We start from the raw sequence: 19,350 nt of genomic DNA on the forward strand, positions 1-19,350 counted from the left end.
GAGTGGTGCATTAGGGGAAAAAATCAACCTAAGGTAATCTTGAGAACCTTGAAAGAGAAAGGAGAGACAAAAGAGTTTTTTGTTTGTTTTACAGCATGTATAATGGGAATAGATTTTAGTGTATTTATATGCTAATGGTAAGAACCAGCACATAGGGAAAGTTGAAGGGGAGCTAATTGGCTTGAAGTGGCCCTAATGTACCCCAGTGTATAAATCTTTCCAACAGAATTTGGTGGTTTAGATTAGGAGCAGATTTTGGGACTGATCCAGGGTTGGTTGGGGATTTGTTTATTTGCAGGGCCCGTGGAGCAGACCACAAGGTTGCAAGGGAGTTGGGGATTGGTGACAATGGTCCAAATAATGGGTGATGGGAATTTACTGCTTGGGTAAGGACTTAAGACTGGAAAGACTGGAAAGAAGGTAATGATCACTTAATAGGAACTGGGGAAGAAAAGCAAGAATTGTAGGAATCCTTCCTGACTCTCATTTTATCCCACACGTTACAGAAGCTGCATCATTCCGGTAAAGTTGCATTCTAGCTCAGGATGTACAGTTAATGTTTTTTACAGCCCACATGTCTCCTTGTGATAGATGGCCACCTTATAATGAAATACTTTGTACTCAATCAACTTACAAATAATGAGTGCTTCATTTTATAGCATTCAGAACAAACCCAATTTCCAGAAAGACCTAAAAAGAAACAAAGGACAGGAACAAGGGTGATTCTTAGACAGACAGGAGGAACCCAAGAGAGAATCTCTGTAACTCCTTCATTTCTAAAGAAGGTACAATCCTAAGGAGAATTTGATATCCAATAAGGCAGTAATTTCAACAGATAGTTTTGGAACAATTGCACATCCATATGCAAAACAAAACAAACAAAAACAAACCTTGATCTAAGTTTCATAAATAATATAAAAGTTAATCGAGTAGATTATAGATGTAAATGAAAACCATAAATTTGTATACCTTTAAGAAGAAACAGAAAAAATCTCTGTGACCTGGGATTGGACAAAAAGTATTTTGACCAAAAGCACAATGCACAAAAGAAAAAATTTGATAAACTGGAGTTTTTCAAAAGTAAAAATGGCCCTAGCCAGTTTGGCTCAATGGATAGTGTTGGCTGTGCACTGAAAGGTCCCAGGTTTGATTTCAGTCTAGGGCACATGCCCAGGTTGTGGGCTTGACCCCCAGTAGAGGGGCGTACAGGAAGCAGCCAATCAATGATTCTCTCTCATCATTGAAGTTTCTTTCTCTCTCTCTCTCTCTCTCTCTCCCTCTCTCTCTCTCTCTCTCTCTCTCTCTCTCTCTCTCTCTCTCTCTCTCCCTCTCTCCCCTCTCCTTTCTTCCCTCCCTCCCTCCCTCCCTCTCATTTCCTCTCTGAAATCAATAAAAATATTTTTTAAAATATAATTTTACTCCCCCCCTTTTTAAAAAGAAATAGAATATCTATTCTTGCTTAAAAAATTCTTGCTTTAAAAAAAAAATTCTTTAAGCTTTTGCAGTTTATTCTCTTTCATTATGTTTTATTTCAGAGGGAGTTGATTAATTAAATCCAGATTAACAATTAAAATTTAAATTCATTTAATTATTAAAGATCACTTTTTGCTTAGATATAACTAAATGTAAATTGTGATGGATCTCCCATAGAATCAATCTAAGTAAATATTTTCTATACTAGAGGCCCAGTGCATGAAATTCATGCATGGGTAGGGTCCCTAGTGGCTGCTGGCTCCTGGCTGGGGACTCCCTTTCCCTGGCTGCCTGCCACTGCCACTCGCTGGGGCTTCCCTTCGCACCTGCCTTGGCCTGGCACCACCCACTCTCCTGCTCCACCATCCCGCCACAGTCTCACTCTTGTCAGGGCCTATTGGAGCCGGCAGCGCCTCCACTGCCACCTGCTGCCAGTGTCACATCACTGATGCTCGCTATGTTTTGCACCACCTCCTGGTGGTCAGCGCATGTCTTAACTTCCGGTCAATCAAACTCCCACCCATAGGGATAATTTGCACACTAGCCTTTTATTATATAGGATGTGATTAGAGGCACTGCATTCTTTGTAGGTCTTCTCTTGTTATTTTTAAACATAATCAGGTTTGAAATTTTCTGTTAAGTGTACAGGGTTGTTGATGGGTTGCCTTTTTTCTGATTCATGCTATTAAATAGTCAGAATTGAGTGGAAATGAAATTTTTACACCTCCTGAGCATAATGTAAAGTTGATTTCACATTGACCTTTGGAGTTCATAAATATAGGTCAGATTTTCTTTCTTGGTGGTTTTTTTTGACACTTTGATGCATGGGGTTATGGAAATTTTGTACATGCATTAGAGTTGTCCTTTTCCTTGGTGAACTACAACTGAGATGAAGTATGTAACTCAAGAGCAGGAAGAATTCAAGTGCTTTTGCTTGAGAAGATACTTTCACATGTGACATCCTAAACCTTCCATTATGTTTGTTTACTTTGAAGTCTCATTTTCAAAATATGTAATTACAGCCATGGCATTTTTCTCTGAACCTCTTCTTACACAGGGTTTCTTCCTTCTGCTGCTCTAATTTTGTTTATTCAGGCCATGCTTCATGGTTTCTAAGCAACCAAGATGATTTATGGCTGAGCATATATGTCCAGCATTTAAGTGATAGCTTACTTTATTTGAAACTCTTACAAATAATTCCTAAAAGTGGTAGGGTGGCAGATTTTCTAATGTACCCACATTCTGGAGTTTCACTAATTTCAGGCAAGAACTTGGCTGAAGAGAATGTAATTTTCCTGGGCACTCTCAGTTTTAGTTTTTTAGGATAAAGATGAATGGAATTTAACAGCAATCAAATTGATAAACACGCTATTAAAACAGAAGTTGGCATTGTGCTTCAGCATTCCTTGGCATGCTAGCCTTTTCCCTTGAGTTTGCACTACAGTGTTACTCACATGTAGAACCGAGTGAAATGGCAAACCACTTTCACGAAATGGGAGCTTTGCGATTGGTTGTGTTGGGGAGATGTTTTTGCTCTTGATAAAGTACACTTGAAGTTACAAAAGTAATTACTCTTTCTTTTCAGAACAGCTCTTTTAGGTTTGTATGATTTGTGCTGAAATAAAGTGTGAACTGCAAGGGAAATTGTCCTGCTCTGACATTGTTGGCCCTTGCTTCATAAGCATTGTCTGTTCATTTTGTTTGACCATTACTTTGCAGCTTCTAACATTTTCAGATCTTCATGTGTCTTGCCTCAATGCCTGTTTGATTCTATTTAGTTGATATTTCTTTAGCATGCATCCCCGAAAGGTAAAACAAAACAAAACTATATTCATTAACTCTGATCTCCTCATACAGAAATTCTAATGCATCTCATGTAAAATTTTATTCCTAATATATTTTCTAGCAATTTTTCTTCTTTTTGGTTGATTAGTAACTTACTTAAACATAGTTATAGGCATAAATATATTATTTACAAATGTTTATGAAATCCTCACATAAAAATGGAATTATAAGTATTTTACCTCAATTTTAATTAATTATTTTTACAACAATTTATTTTAAATTTTTTATCATTGATACTATTGCAGATGTCCCACATCTCCCCCACCCCCTTAGCTAACCTCCTGCCAGGACCTGCCTCCCCCTCCCTTGGCCTTCACCACACATGGTCTGTGTCCATGGGCTTTATGAATATGTTCTATATCTAATCCCTTCACCTTCTTTGTATAATTCTTTTAAAAGATATATACTTTTTTTTAAAAAATTAATTTCAGAGAAGAAGGAGAAAGGGAAAGAGAGAAATATCAATGATGAGAATCATTGTTTGCTGTCTCCTGCATGCCCCCTATGGGGATCGAGCCCACAACCTGGGCATGTGCCCTGATTGAGAATCTAACTTTGACCTTCTCGTTCATAGGTCAACACTCAACCACTGAGCCACACCGGCCTGACCTTTGTATAATTTTTAAAGACAGTGTACAGATTGAAATCTGTGCTTTGTAGGAGTCATAGCAAAAATGGAAATGCAGATATTTAAAGTTCAGTATCCTATGAGCTCTAAAGCGAAGAGAGAGTAGTGAACAATGCTCTCAATAACAGTCTTTCAAAATATGTTTCACACGGTTGTTTTTTATACTATCCCTCATTAGAAGCCAAGAGCAGTATCTATGAAAGGTGAGTACGAGGGGTGATAATTGAAGTATATCTTATTTTCCTTTTTCTCGTTTGTTAGAATTAATGTTAAGCACAATCTCAGACTAATGCAAAATCTAAAATTTATTGCCTAAATTAGAGGTTATAAAGGGCTTGATTTGCAAGTCCTATTGTTTGGCTACCTAGAATAAGAGTAAGAGACAATTAGGGTTGTGTCTAGAACAGCATCACTTAATTTGTTTGGTACTAATACAGATTAAGGAGGAATTTGCATATATCACATAATATAAAATACTATTTTAAAATGGGTAACTTCCTCCACATTCTCATCTTATTCAAAACACAATTACCCACATTGCAAGTGAAGTAAAAAGCGTATTCCCAAATGAAAAATACCAGGTGTGCCGGTTAATATGCAGATTTTTCTCAATAGATGAAGTTACACATCTGTTGATATATAATGTGATTTGATATGTATGCTATTTTGTTGTATTGACAGCAAGCTTCAAAACTTCATATGTCAAATTTGCTGAAGTTGTTAACATCATAGATATTTTTATGCTTAAAAATGTCTTAATTTCGTGCCAAAAAAGAGCATTTACGGGGAGATTTAATTCATTATTTTGAAGAAAAAAAGTTATATACTTCAGGAAGCTTATGGTGAACATGTTCCATCTCAAGATACTTATGAATGTTGGTTTAGACGCTTTAAAAGTGATAATTTCGATATGAAAGGCAAAAAATGTCCAGGTCAACCGAAAAAGTTTGAAGACCAACAATTACAAGCATTATTGGATGACGATGCCTGTCAAACTCAAAAACAACCTGCAGAAAAATTAAATGTTACTCAGCAAACAATTTCCCATCGTTTACAAGCAATGGGAAAGATTTTAAAGGAAGGAAAATGGGTGCCACATCAACTGAACGAAAGACAAATGGAAAACCGAAAATCATCAGTAAAATGTTGCTTCAGCGGCACGAAAGAAAGTCTTTTTTGCATTGAATTGTGACAGGCGATGAAAAGTAGATTTATTTTGAGAATCCCAAATGCACAAAACCACGGGTTGATCTAGGTCAACCATCAACATCAACTGCATGGCCAAATCGCTTCGGTAAGAAGACAAAGCTCTGTGTTTGGTGGGATCAGGAAGGTGTGGGGTATTATGAGCTTCCCAAACCGGGTGAAACTGTATTAACTGATTGCTACCAACAACAAAAAATAATTTGAACCAAGCTCTGATCATGAAATGACCAGAATGTTCTAGAAGATACGGCAAAGTAATTTTGCTTCATGATGATGTACCTTCACACACTTCAAAACCAGTCAAAAATGTTAAAAGATCCTGCCTGGGAAGTATTAACCCACCCACTGTATCACCAGACCTTGCTCCTTCAGATCACCAATTGTTCCCATCAATGGCACATGCACTTTCTGAGCAGCACTTAAAAACGTACAAAGAAGTGGAAAATTGTGTCTCTGAACGGGTTGCCTTAAAACAAGAAAAGTTCCATTGGGACAGTATTCACAAATTACCTGCAAAATGGGAAAATGTGTAGCTAGCAATGGGCATTACTTTGAATAAAGCACTTTTAATGTTTCTCTTGAAATTATCATGTTTTCTTTGATTACAAATTTTGCATTATTAACTGGTACACCTGGTATAATTTTAAATGGGTGTTAGGTTTACATGTTTTACCTATCTTAAATTAATTTTAGACAAAATCATACTGAATTGCTTAAGGTAGTTGGTTTCTAAGAACTTTCTAATCTTTTTTTTTTTTTTTTTTTTCAATTTGACAGAACTGTTAATACTTCAATATATTGACTTAGTGGCCTTTGTCTATTTGCGAATTGGGAGTGAGCCCGAGTTGTAATCATTAAAATAAATAAAATAAACATAGCATGGCCTTTTTAATTTAAAACCCAACATTTTGAATTAGGGTCAGGCTCTTTTGTAGTTTAATAAAGAACAGGGCAATTGCATAAAATCATAGTAGTTTTTTTTCCAGATAAGACTTTATTTTTCAGTAAACCAGTTTCAGCCTAATATAGTTTTATTGTAGTTCGTATACTCAGATTTTCATCAGGTACTCTGTTTCCCCGAAAATAAGACAGTGTCATATATTAATTTTTTCTCCCAAAGTTGCGCTAGGTCTTATTTTCAGGGGATGTCTTATCTTTCCATGCGCTAGGTCTATTTTCGGAGGATGTCTTATTTTCGGGGAAACACGGTAGTAATAGGATTTAATGTAGCTTGGTAGAAAGTTTAGATTATTTCCCCAGCCCACACAGTCTACTAATCAGCAGCTGAGAAAATCAGTTAGGACTATTGTTCTGATTTAGTACAGTTAACAGTTGAACACTATGGGGGTTGAGGCACCAATTCCCTTTGCCTACGATTTTCAACTCACGACACACATAAGCTAATTACTAAAATTCTGTCATACACCAAGAAATATACGTTTTGCTGATGTGACAAAAAATAGGTATACTTTTGATTCATTCACACCAGATAGCTATTTTGTTGGCTGTTGTCATTTTTTTATTTGACAATCTTTAAAAAAATATATATATATATATTTTATTGATTTTCTACAGAGAGAAAGGGAGAGGGATAGAGAGCTAGAAACATAGATGAGAGAGAAACATTGACCAGCTGCCTCCTGCACAGCCCCTACCGGCGATGTTCCCACAACGAATGTACATGCCCTTGATTGGAATCGAACCTGGGACCTTTTAGCCCAAAGACTGACGCTCTATCCACTGAGCCAAACCGGTTTTAGCTTATTTGACAATCTTAAGGGAAAAGAGGACAGTGCCGCTGACTAAATAGTCAGGTATTGCATGCTTTAACAATTCTTGCGGCACACCAGTGTGTCTGCTATGCAGTGTTTCCCAACCTTCTCTCATGATGAGAATCACCTGGTGGAGTTGTTAAAACACAGATTCCTGAATCCCAACTAAGAAGTGCTAACCTAGAATTTTTGGGAACATATACAATAGGTAAAATTGTATACTTAACTAGTGCTCTATAGCACATCGGTTGAAAATAGCTGTCCTAAGCAGTTGAAAATCTACCTATAACTTTTGACTTCCCAAGTACTGTTGCCTTGGAAGCCTTACTGATAACATAAAGTCAATTCAGATATATTTTGTATCTTGAATGTATTACAATATATACTGTATTCTTACAATAAATCTAGAGAAAAATATGTTAAAATCATAAGGAAGAAAACATACATTGATAGTACTTATTGAAAAAAATTGAAGTATAAGAGGCTCCGTGTAGTAGGAACCTGTTATTCAAGGGTCAGCTGTATTATATAATCACTAGTAATGGCCATATGTTAGAGACCTGGCTTCTTTTAAACCCTGTCTTATTACTTATCTAAGTTCTATTTTCTGAGGGAGAAAATAGGCCTGAATGCATACACAGTATTGCATATAGTTTCATAATGTTAACCTAGAATTATACAGGTATACCTCAGAGATATTGTAGGTTTTGTTCCAGAGCACTGCATTAAAGCAAATACTTCAATGATGTGAGTCACATGCTTCCCTCCTCCCCCCCCACAATGCATAGAAAAGTTGTGTTTTACTATACTAGAGGCCCAGTGCACAAAATTTGTGCATGGGGTGTCCCCTCATCCCAGCCTGCACCCTCTCCAATCTGAGACCAACTGTGGCCTTAGAGAGTAGAGAGGCCTAAGTAGAGAGGGAGAGATGAAGGAACGGTTTGGTCACTGGCGCAGTCCAATGAAATTGATCAATTAAATTCACTATCTTCTAAGGACACCCCAAAACAACTAACAATAGTAACATCAAAGATCACCAATCACCTTAGCAATAATGAAAGGTTTGAAATAGTGTAAGAATTAACCAAAATGTGACAGACACAAAGTGAACAAATGCTGTTGGGAAAAATGGCACCAATAGGCTGGCTAGATGCAGGGCTGATACCTTCAACTTGTGAAAAATGCAGTCTCTGCAAAACACAATAAAGTGAAGTGCATTAGAATGAGGTTTCCTGTATGCAAAATTTTCTTTGCACACAAGTTATGAACCCTAGTTAATATTATTGTTCCCACATAATTGCTTCCCCTTCCATTTCAGATATCGTATTTGTATTTCACTGTCCACATCATTAGGTTCAGCTGTGTGACATCTTTTAACAAATAAAATGTGAACGAAAAGTTTTTATGCTACTATGAACAGAAACTTCTACAAGAAAGATTATGGTGTAATTTCATATCTCTTTCATCTTTAAAACTGGATTACTAAAATGAAGATGTGAGCAAAAATAACAAATGATAGTTGTAAAGTCCCTAAATTTTAGGGTCATTTGTTATTGCAGCATAAATTACCTAAGCTGACCAATTTAAGAACCCTACATTGATGCTAGATGTAGATAAGGTTTTTTATGTTCAGTTCTTATTAACCACTATACTTTCTGATTTGCTCTTTATATCTATTTGACATTAACCTGATTAATCATTTCTTTACCAGTATGTGAAATTAAAAATGCAGTGTACAAAATTTTTATGTTGTAAATACTTTTTCTATATTTAAATCAGGAATCTTAAGCTATTGGCTTGCCAGGCACAAATCTGTTGAATTTGGAAGTTTTAGTTAAGTTTGAAATCATATACCTCCAGGTGAAGCTCATACTTGCCAGTTAACCACAGTAACCACAACTCGCTGTTTTAGGTCAGCTGACCTTGTACATTTATATCTACCTGGTCCCTGAAAACGTTTGAGTTTGTGACCACAGGATTGCCTTATTATTGAACACTAGAAGCCGGGTGCACAAAATTTGTGCAAAGGGGTGGGGTCCCTCAGCTTGGCCTGCACTCTCTCCAATCTGGTAGCCCTTGGGGGATGTCCTACTTCTGATTTAGGCCCGGTCCATGGCAGTCAGATATCCCATCACAATCCGGAACTGCTGACTCCTAGCTGCTCACCTACCTACCTGCCTGCTTGATTGCTCCTAATGACTCTGCCTGCCTGCCTGATAACCCATAACCACCCTCTGCCTGCCTGCCTGCCTGCCTGCCTGCCTGATGCCCCTAACTGCTCCCTTGCTTGCCTGGTCACCCCGGAGAGATTTATAGGCATAGAAGGGAACATATATTGGGTCTAGTAATAATTAATGTCGTTTTCAACATACGTTTAAAATCTTGCTTGGCGTTGACTTGTATTGACATAACCTTCAAACACGTGGTATCTACAGAACGTGTGAAGTGCAATTAACAAGTTTTGCTTGAAAAAGTTTGTGTTTGGTTTTTGTTGCAAAACTAGGGCTAAGAAGATGGCGGATGAAGAGCATATTTGGCACTGCATGCTTTACGAGTTCCAATTAGGAAGAAAAGCAAGTGAGGCTGCAAAAAACATCTGTAGTGCTCTTGGTCAAGATGCAGTTAGCGCCAGAAAATGCCAGCGTTGGTTTGAGAAATTTCGCGAGGGAAATTTTTCGTTAGATGACAAGAGTGGTCGAGGCCGTGTGTCCAATTTTGATCAAGAAGCTCTTCAAGCTCTTTTGGTGCAAAATCCTCAAATTACCCAACAAGAGCTTGCGACAACTTTAAATTGTTCACAAAAAACAATTTCCAATCAATTGCGTGCACTTGGCAAAGTCCAAAAGTTTGGAAAATGGGTTCCTCATGAGTTGACCGACAACAACTGTAATCAAAGAGTCACAATTTGCAGTTCGCTCCTCTCTCAAAACCGTTTGCCGTTTTTAGAGCAAATTGTTACCGGAGATGAAGAGTGGGTGCTGTATGTTAATTTGAAAAGGCGGCCTCAATGGTTGGACAAAAATGAGGCTCCGCAGCCCACGCCAAAACCTGACTTGCATGCGAAAAAAGTGATGTTGTGTGTTTGGTGGAATTTTAAAGGAATTCTTCATTATGAACTTTTACCATCTAACCAAACCATTACAAGTGCAGTGTATAGTGCCCAATTGGAAAGGTTAGCCCAAGCTTTAAGAGAAAAAGAACCCGCGCTGATTAATCGGAAGGGCGTAATTCTTCACCACGATAACGCACGACCGCATACTGCAAGAATCACTGCTGAAAAACTGCGCCAGTTGGAATGGGAAGTTCTCCCTCAACCTGCATATTCTCCTGATATTGCCCCTTCCGATTACCATTTGCTTCGTTCTTTGCAAAACTTTCTTCTTGGAAAAAAATTTAATAATGAAGAATGCCTCAAAAATGCATTGACCGAATTTTTTTGCATCAAAATCACAAGAATTTTACAACAGAGGGATTAAAATGCTTCCTGAGCGTTGGGCACAAGTAGTAGAAAGCAACAGCAACTTTATTGTTGATTAAATTTTGTTGTATTGTTTAAATAAATTCGATTTAAAAAAGTATTAGAAAACGACATTAATTATTACTAGACCCAGTAGTAGAACAGGAGTCATTTATCACTAATGGGATATGTATATGTGTATATGAATGTTTATGCGGTATATGAAATATGTATATTTTCAACTTGTCTGAAATTATTGATCAGACAGCTAGATTAAGAAAATATTTATTTATTGCTTTTTAGAAAGAGAAAGTGGGGGGGGGGTGTAGGGCAGGAGGGAGGGAGAGAGAGAGAGAAACACATTGATGTTAGAGAGAAATGTTGAGCAGGCGAGTGGGTACCTCCTGCGTGCTTCCTATTGGAGATTGAGCCCACAACCCAGGCATGTGCCCTGACTAGAATGGAACCAGCAACCTCTTGGTGCACAGGATGACACCCAAGTAACTGAGCACACCAGCCAGGGTGACAGTCAGATTTTTAAAGAGGTGGAATCGTCGTGAGAACATAGGGGAGAATCTGGAAGGGTAAAGGTTTTTGTTTTCTTTTTTGTTTGCTAGAAGTTTTTTTTTTTATTATTATTACTGGTTCAGTTTCATCAGCTGTAATCAGCTAATTCAGGGTTTTTTTTAAATTCTTCCTGATTCAGTTTTGGAAAATTATATTTCTCTAGAAATTTGTCGATTTTGTCCAGGTCGTACAGTTTGTAGGCATATATGTAGTTGTAGAAATATAGTATTTTCTAACAATCCTTTCTATTTCTGTGGTGTCAGTTCATCTCTTTCATTTCTGCTTTTATTTATTTGGGTCTCCTCTTTTTGTTTCTTGATGAGTCTGGCTAAAGGTTTACCAATATTGTTTATCTTTTCAAAGAACCAGCTCTTGGTTTCATTGATCTTTTGTATTGTTTTTGTTGTCTCTCAGTCATTTATTTCTGCTCTGATCCCCCCCCCCCCTTTTTTTTTTTTCCCTTCCTTCCATTTTCTCTGAGCTTTTCTTGTTGTTCTCATTCTAATTCTTTAAGTCGTGGGGTTAGATAATTTATTAGAATTTTTTTTTTTCTTTTCTTGAGGTAGGCCTGTAGTGCTTTGAATTTCCCTCTCAGGGCTGCTTTTGCTGTGTCCCATAGCTTTTGGGTTGTTGTATGTTCATTTTCATGAAGTTTTTTTTTTTTTTTTTTTAATTTTTTCCTTGTTTTCATTGGCAACCCATTCATTGTTTAATAATATGTTCTTTAACCTTCCTCTATATGTTTGAATGATTTGGGGTGTTTTTTATTGTAGTTGGTTTATAGTTTCATATGATTGTGATCCAAGAAGATGCTTGATTTGATTTCAATCCTCTTGAATTTGTAGATACTTAGTTCATGTCCCAATATATAGTGTGGGAATTGAGAATGTCCCATGTGTACTTGACAAGAATGTACACTTGCAGTTTCGGGATGAAATGTTCTATAAATATCAATTAAATGCATTTAATCTAGTGTGTGGTTTAGGGTCGCTCGCTGTTCCCTCGTTGATTTTTTGTCTAGAAGATCTGTCAGTGATGTCAGTAGGGTGATGATTGTATTGCTGTTGATCTCTCTCTTTAAGTCCTCTGGAAGTCTTTTTTATATGTTTGGTTGCTCCTATATTGGGTGCATATATGTTTATCAGGGTTATATCCTCTTGTTATATTGATGTTTTTAGTATTATGCAGTGGCCCTCATTGTCTCTTGTTATGGCTTTCATTTTGAAGCCTATTATGTCATATAAGAGTATTGCTACTCAGCTTTTTCCCCCTTCATTTCTACTTGCATGGTAGTCTGGGACACAGGTGAGGTGAGCTGACTTGCAGCAGTAAGTTCGATTTTCTGGTGGTGCTGGGTCAGGTGTGCCTGGTCACAGAGGCAGGTCTGTGTATCTGGGGGCGTCAGGTCACAGTTACGGGGCCAGTCACAAGTTGGCAGGGCCGATCTGCCGGGGCCACCAGATAAGGTTCAAAGGGTCTGAATGGTAGGTCTGTCTGTCTGGGAGCTTTGGGTCACAGCGGCAGGGCCAGTTGCACCATGTTAAGGTGGTGGGGCCAGTTGTGCAGGGGCATTTATTTGGACAATGCTGGGACGGGGCTACAGGTCTACATATCCTGGCATGACTCTCGTCAGAACAGTAGTCTGTTTTTTTTTTTAAAGCTGGAAGATTGGTTACAAAAGGATATTTTAAATGAACCCAGTCAGATTGAGTAGAAACAGTTTCTCCCATAAACTAGCATCTAAGGCCATGGCATTTTAGTTCTAATAGTAACAATTCCTTTAGTTCTTGTTAATTCTTATTTAAACCAGTTTTTTTTTGCTGAGGCTATTAACTCAGGTTAACATCCAGCTACTAGAATTTTATTAAAATTTTAATTAGATGGCTGAAACTCTGGTTTGTGAATTGGCTGGCTACTGCTAATGGCTTTGTAGTTTTTAAAAATAAGATATCCAAGGTTTGTAAATGGGGTGGGAATGTGTAATTTTAAAAATCGAGAATTGTACTTATGAATTAGACTGAAACCTGTTATGGACATAATTGGGAGAAAGGATGAGCAAGAGGAGAAAAAACCCTATTCTGTTAAAAGAAGCCTTAATACAGTGCCTTGCAAGACCCAAACTCTGCAGATATCAGAATTGAATTGTTTATTTGTGACATTTCCATTTTACTTTAATTTGGTACTTGAAACATGCAGCATTTTATGGTGTCAAACTCCAAATTAGTGCTTCCAGTGACAGCATGAATTATAATCTGGGAAATAAATTTGGGTGGGGTTTGGAAAGTGCGAGTGTGGTAAGTAGAAAAGTAACCCCTGTAAACGTTCAGCCATTGTGTTTTGGCAAGCTGAGCAGTAGTTGCTTCAGTGCTGCATGCCACAGTGGGAAGAGTGTGGACATTATAGTCGCATAAACCTAGGTCTCAAACCCTAGCTCCAACACTTATTAGGATGCAGCAGGTTTCTCCAAACTTGCCATCCTCCACTGTCTGCTGAAATGTAGGAATGACATCTACTGCCCAGCTTATTTTGAGAATTAAATGAGAAAATGAATACAAGACCTCTGGCAGAATGCCTTGCTCATTGTACTCATTGTAGGAACTTAACTCTTAGTTCATATTCCACTTCCAATTTGATTTTCTTTATACCTAACTTTAGTGCCTATAATAATGATATAGAAGCCTTATTAGTGGTCACTTTTCTCAGTGGTTAGAGCATCAGCCCATGCACCAAGGGTCCTGGCTTCCATTCCTAGTCAGGGGCACATACCCAGGTTGCAGGTTTGATCCCCACCCCCAGTTGGGGAATGTGTAGGAGGCAGCCAATTGATGTGTCTTTCTCACATCAATCTCGCTCTCGCTCTCCTTTACTCTCTCTTTTTCCTTCCTCCCTGACTCCCTCCTACTCTCTAAAAATCAGTGGATAGTAACAATAACAACAACAGAAAATAGAAGAATATTGTGTCAACTGCATATTTACAAAAGAAAAGTACCTGAACATCGAGGAGCGTGGCAAGTGTGGAGTGTGGCAAGTGTGGACTGGACTGGATGGAGATTATGTGGGTGGGACCTGGTAACAGTGTCTTTAAACAAAAACATCCTTTAGCTTCAAAGAGGGCTGGGGATTGTGCTAGATGGTACAATGATTACTTAGTTTCAGTTCTTTTAGGGCCTTATAGCATTTCCAATTAAATGGTAGAGAGGTATTGTAGTTATAGGAGAGACACAATGATTATTGGCATAGCAGAACTAATGAGATGACATGACATAAAAAAGAAGCATCATTATCGCAGTATTTTTACTCCATTTATAGTGTCTTTTCCTCCAAAGGTGTTGTACAAATAACATCGAGATAATAAGCCATTTAAAAATGTCAAAACACTTAAAGAATAAGAATGGCTTAGAGAAATAAATACATAGAAAAGAAGCAGTAAAGACTAGAACAGTGACTGGCACATCAGGATAGTGATTCTTCCATTGCACTCATCTTTGCTGCTATAACTGGGTAGAGTCTTGTTGTGGAGGCGTTTTCCTGGCCAGTCTAGTGTTCACCATTCTTACATCCTGTGATTGAAGACCATGGGTTTTGGTGTCATATGGAGCTGCATTTAAATCCTGATCCTACTATTTTCTAACGGATAACTTGAAACAAAAGACCTACATTTTCCGAGCCTCAATTTCTTCATCAGTAAAGTGGTGTTAATTATACCTCCCTTGTTAGCCTTGTCTCTAGGATTAAAGTAAATGGATTATATACTAGAACACTTCACTTAGTGCCTGGCCTCATGGTAACATAAACTAGCAATTCTGATACTCAGAATATCTCAAACAGTAGTTCTGATAGGGTTATACAGCATAGTAGCAGCTTCTCTGTGGTTCAAATGATAAAGCAATGTGGAGTTGCCAGATCTTCTATCCTTCTCTGAATTGACATAGTAAACTATAATCTGCACTTCATAATCTAGCATTATATTTTTAAAAATTTATCTTTATTATTGAAAATATTACAGATGTCCCCTTGTTTCCCATGATCCCCTTCACCTCACATCCACCCCCCAGGTAGATTTTTTAAAATGAAACATATACATAACATACATAATAATTTTAGCCTATCATCAGCTTTAAGAAAGAAAAAAAAGTATAGGTAGATTTGAAAACTCTTATTTTTCCTCCCCCAATAAACACTATCTTGAATTTTGTGTGTCATTTCCATGCATGTTTTTGTATTATAATTATGTATTAATAAATATGGTATTTTACATATATAAATCTATTATATAAATATTATTATCTACACTAATAAAAGAAAGATGCAAATTGACTGTACCTTCGTGACACCAACCAGCCAATCAGGAGTGAGCATGCAAATTAACATAACAAAGCTGGTAGGTTAATTTGCATACATAGGCGCTGAGCGGTGCGGGGAGGGGGTGGGGAGGGGATATGCAGGCATTCCTCACCATCCCAGCTGCTCTGGTCTCTGGGCAGTGTGGTAAGGAGGAAAGGCGGCTCCATTCCAGAGCAAGTGAAGGCAGAAAGGGGGTCTATACTATACAGGCAAAAGTAGCTTTACAGTTGTATGCAAAAACAGTTGATTCTTATATTATTATTAATACATTTTTTATATAAACAACTGTAAACCTACTTTATCCCTACTTGTATATGCTTATTAATTTTAATGAATTTTACTACTTATTTTATCTGAGACATATATTAAAATTTTCTCTATTGTGTTAGTAAATTTGTCTGTTTTCTGTAAATACCATCATTTTTGCTTTTGAGGCTTTGTTATTAGGTACATACAGGTTCAGAATTGCTTTATTTTCCTGGTAAAGAAAAATTTTTTTGTTACTGTTATATGATGATCCTCTTTATCTCTAATAATGCTTTTGCCTTAAAGTCTGTTTTCTGACAATACTTGAGCTATTACTGGCTTTTTACTAGTAATTGTGTATTTGTGGGCATATTTTTATAGACTTAAATTTTCTATATCCTCATATTTATGTTTTTAGTATGTCTCTTGTAACATACAAAGAACAAGACTTTGTTTATCCAGTCTGCACCCACTTTCTTTTAACTGCTAAGTTTAGTCTGCCTGCATTTATTACCACTACTAGTATGTCTGTACTCATTTCTACTATTCTATTATGTTTTCTATTTACCCTGCTTTGTTTTCTGCAGTTTTTCTCTCTTTTTACCTGTCTTCTGTTTGAGCAACTTTTCTGTATTTCTTTTTTATTCTACTGATCATCCCTAAAATTTTAACATGCATTTTGCTTTTCAAAGTCTTACATTAAAATCAGCATTCTATCATTCTTTTAAACAAGTGAGGACCTTGGAAAGCTTTCATTGTAGTTATCCTCTACCAATTTGATATGTTTTTGACCGGTATTTTACTTCCATTTTTTAATTTGACTTTAGAGAGAGGAAGGGGCGGAGGGTGACAGAAAGTGGGGGTAGAGAGAGAAGGAGAGAAACAGTGATTGTCTTTCACATGCACCGTCCCCACTGGGGATCAAACCTGCAACTAAGTGCCCTGACCAGGAATCAAATACTCCACCACTTGGTGTATTCTTGGGCTGCTTTCTCTACAATTTACAAGATCTGAGCACTTACACTCCTCTTTACTTGGTGAGGAGTTTTCATGACCCATATCGGCTAAGGCACCTCAATTTTTTTAATCATCCAAATTAGTCTTTATTATTGCTGCTATTACGTTTCATCCTTTTTTCATTTTTTTCTGATACCCAAGGAGATTATGAATGCCTTCATTAAGCTGGTTTTCTTTTTCTCTTCAGATTTTCAAAAGAAACAACCAGACGATGATTCCGCTCCAAGTACAAGTAACAGCCAATCAGATTTGTTTTCTGAAGAGACCACCAGTGACAACAACAATACCTCTATAACTACGCCAACTCTTAGTCCCAGCCAGCAGCCGCTTCCGACAGAACTGAATGTAACTTCACCAAGTAAAGAGGAGTGTAAGTGCTCAGATCTTGTAAATTGTAGAGAAAGCAGCCCAAGAATACTACTGTATTATGAGTTTCTTGATAATGCCTCATCCCAAGAAAAAAGATAGCAGCTTTGTAAATTCAAGATTAATTGTTGGCATATAGTCAGCCCCAAGTCAGTAAATTAGAGGATAAGTTTCATCCATTCTGTATAGCTTAAGTTGATCTTAAAAGATTGCCTTTTATGATAATTATTAAGATATAAAAGATGATTAACCAGTCTAGGCTAGGGGTTCTCAGCCCTAGCTGAAAATTAGTATCCACTGTGAATTTTTAAAACAAATTTTAATCTTCAGCAGCATTTCTTAAGTCTGATTTAATTGTTCTGGATGGAGGGTCAGGAATCTGTTCTTTTTAACTCTGCAGAGGATTCTAAAATGCAGCAAGTGTTGAGAACCACCAGTGTAGGGAACCTGCCCCTGATTTAGGAACCTCGATTGAAAACTTACTTTTGTCACTTACTGGGCCTTGAATTTTCTAAGCAGTTGACAGAGATAATAACATTGTGGTTATTAGAACATAGGTAGTATTTGAAGGGAGAGGGTGATTTCTGTTACTCTTCTGTAAGTCCTTAGTGATAGGATACAATTATCATATATGTAATTTGGAAATCCATTGTCTATTTAATCTTTATTGATTTTATTTTAAAAAATATATATTTATTATTGATTTCAGAGAGGAAGAGAGAGGGAAAGAGAGATAGAAACATTAATAATGAGAGATAATCATTGATTGGCAGCCTCCTGCACACTCCTTACTCTCATGTGCCCTTGATCGGAATTGAACCTGGACCCTTCAGTTTGCAGGCCAATGCTCTATCCACTGAGCCAAACCAGCTAGGGCTGTCTACTTAATCTTTATAATGTTACTAGAGGCCTGGTGCACAAAATGTGCGCATGGAGTCGGGGGGTGTCCCTCAGCCCAGCCTGCACCCTCTCCAAACTGTGACCCCTTGAGGGATGTTAAACTGCTAAATGGGCAGTCGGACATCCCTCTCACAATCCAGGACTGCTAGCTCACAACTGCTCACCTGCCTGCCTTCCTGATTGTCCCCTAACCACTCCCATGTCAGCCTGATTGATGCCTAACTGCTCCGCTGCTAGCCTGTTTGCCCCCAACTTCCCTCCTCTGCTGGCCTGGCCACCCCTAACTGCCCTCCCCTGCAAGGTTGATCACCTCCAACTGCCCTCCCTTGCAGGCCTGGTGCCTCCCAACTGCCCTTCTCTGCTGGCCATCTTGTGGTGGTCATGTTGTGTTCACATGGGGGCAGGATCTTTGACCACATAGGGACAGCCATCTTGTGTGTTGGAGTGATGGTCAATCTGCTTATTATTCTTTTATTAGATAGGATAGAGGCCTGGTGCATGAGGGGGGGGGGCAGCTGGTTTGCCCTGAAGGGTATCCCATATTAGGGTGGGGGTTCCCTTGGGGCATGGGGCAGCCTGGGTGAGGGGCCTGTGGTGGTTTGCAGGCCAGCCACACCCACTGGTAACCCAAGTGGAAGCTCTGGTATCTGGAATTTATTTACTTTCTACAATTGAAACTTTGTAGCCTGGAGCGGAGCCAAGCTGCCGCCATTTCTGTTTGGTTTTATGTATCTTCTATAATCGAAAATTTTGTAGCCTTGAGTATAGGCTTAGGCCAGCCAGGGCAGGTGGAAAGCTTTGCTTCCTCGTTGCCAGGGCAACCTTAGCCTGCTCTTTCCAGCTCCATGGCTGCCGTCATTTTTCTTGGGATTTATCTTCTATAATTGAAACTTTGTAGCCTTGAGTGGAGGCTTAGGCCAGCTAGGGCAGGTGGAAAGCTTGGCTTCTGTTGCTGGGGAAACCCAAGACTCTCAACTGCTCTCTCTGGCTGCAGCCATCTTGGTTGGGATTAATTTGCATACTTGCTCTGATTGGCTGGTGCGTGTGGCTAGTGGATGTGGCTAGAGTGGAGTGATGATTAATTTGCATATTACTTTTTTATTAGGTAGGATAACCATCTCCTTTAGGGCACAACTAAAATTTACAGTGTGTTGAAAATTATAGGAATATTATGACATAGCAATTTTTGCCTTTTATAAAAGCTTTAGTTAACAGATTGAAATTTGGTATTTCAAATTTTATAAATACCTAGAAATTCTTGAAAAGTTCTGTTTACTAACTTTGAAAAGATTACCAGAGAACTAATATTTATATAAATTTATAAACCATGAGACTAAGTAAAATTGAGAATATAAAAGTAAAGAAGGCCATAGTCCCTGTCCTCAAAGAATTACTGTTTAGCAGGGGGAAGGAAATATATTTGTTATTAAAGATAGTAACTGTTAAAGAGGAGTTTTGGTTTACTGGAGAAAGTGGTATTGGAGACATTCTAGACAGAGTAGAGTGAGATATGGAGGAAAACCACGTGG

At 38.0% G+C, this 19,350-nt stretch overlaps 1 protein-coding gene across 1 annotated transcript in view; it reads left to right on the forward strand.

The window, feature by feature from the left end:
- Positions 1–19,350, forward strand: part of ZFAND3 (zinc finger AN1-type containing 3) — a 247,499-nt gene that overhangs the window by 144,855 nt on the left and 83,294 nt on the right. Inside the window, exon 3 of the mRNA XM_084889538.1 lies at positions 16,743–16,925. Within this exon, the coding sequence (XP_084745664.1) occupies positions 16,743–16,925 (183 nt within the window). The remainder of the gene's footprint in view (positions 1–16,742; positions 16,926–19,350) is intronic.

The sequence above is a fragment of the Pipistrellus hanaki genome (genome assembly GCF_964339955.1).
Source record: "Pipistrellus hanaki genome assembly, chromosome: 7".
NCBI classification, from domain to species: Eukaryota; Metazoa; Chordata; class Mammalia; order Chiroptera; family Vespertilionidae; genus Pipistrellus; species Pipistrellus hanaki.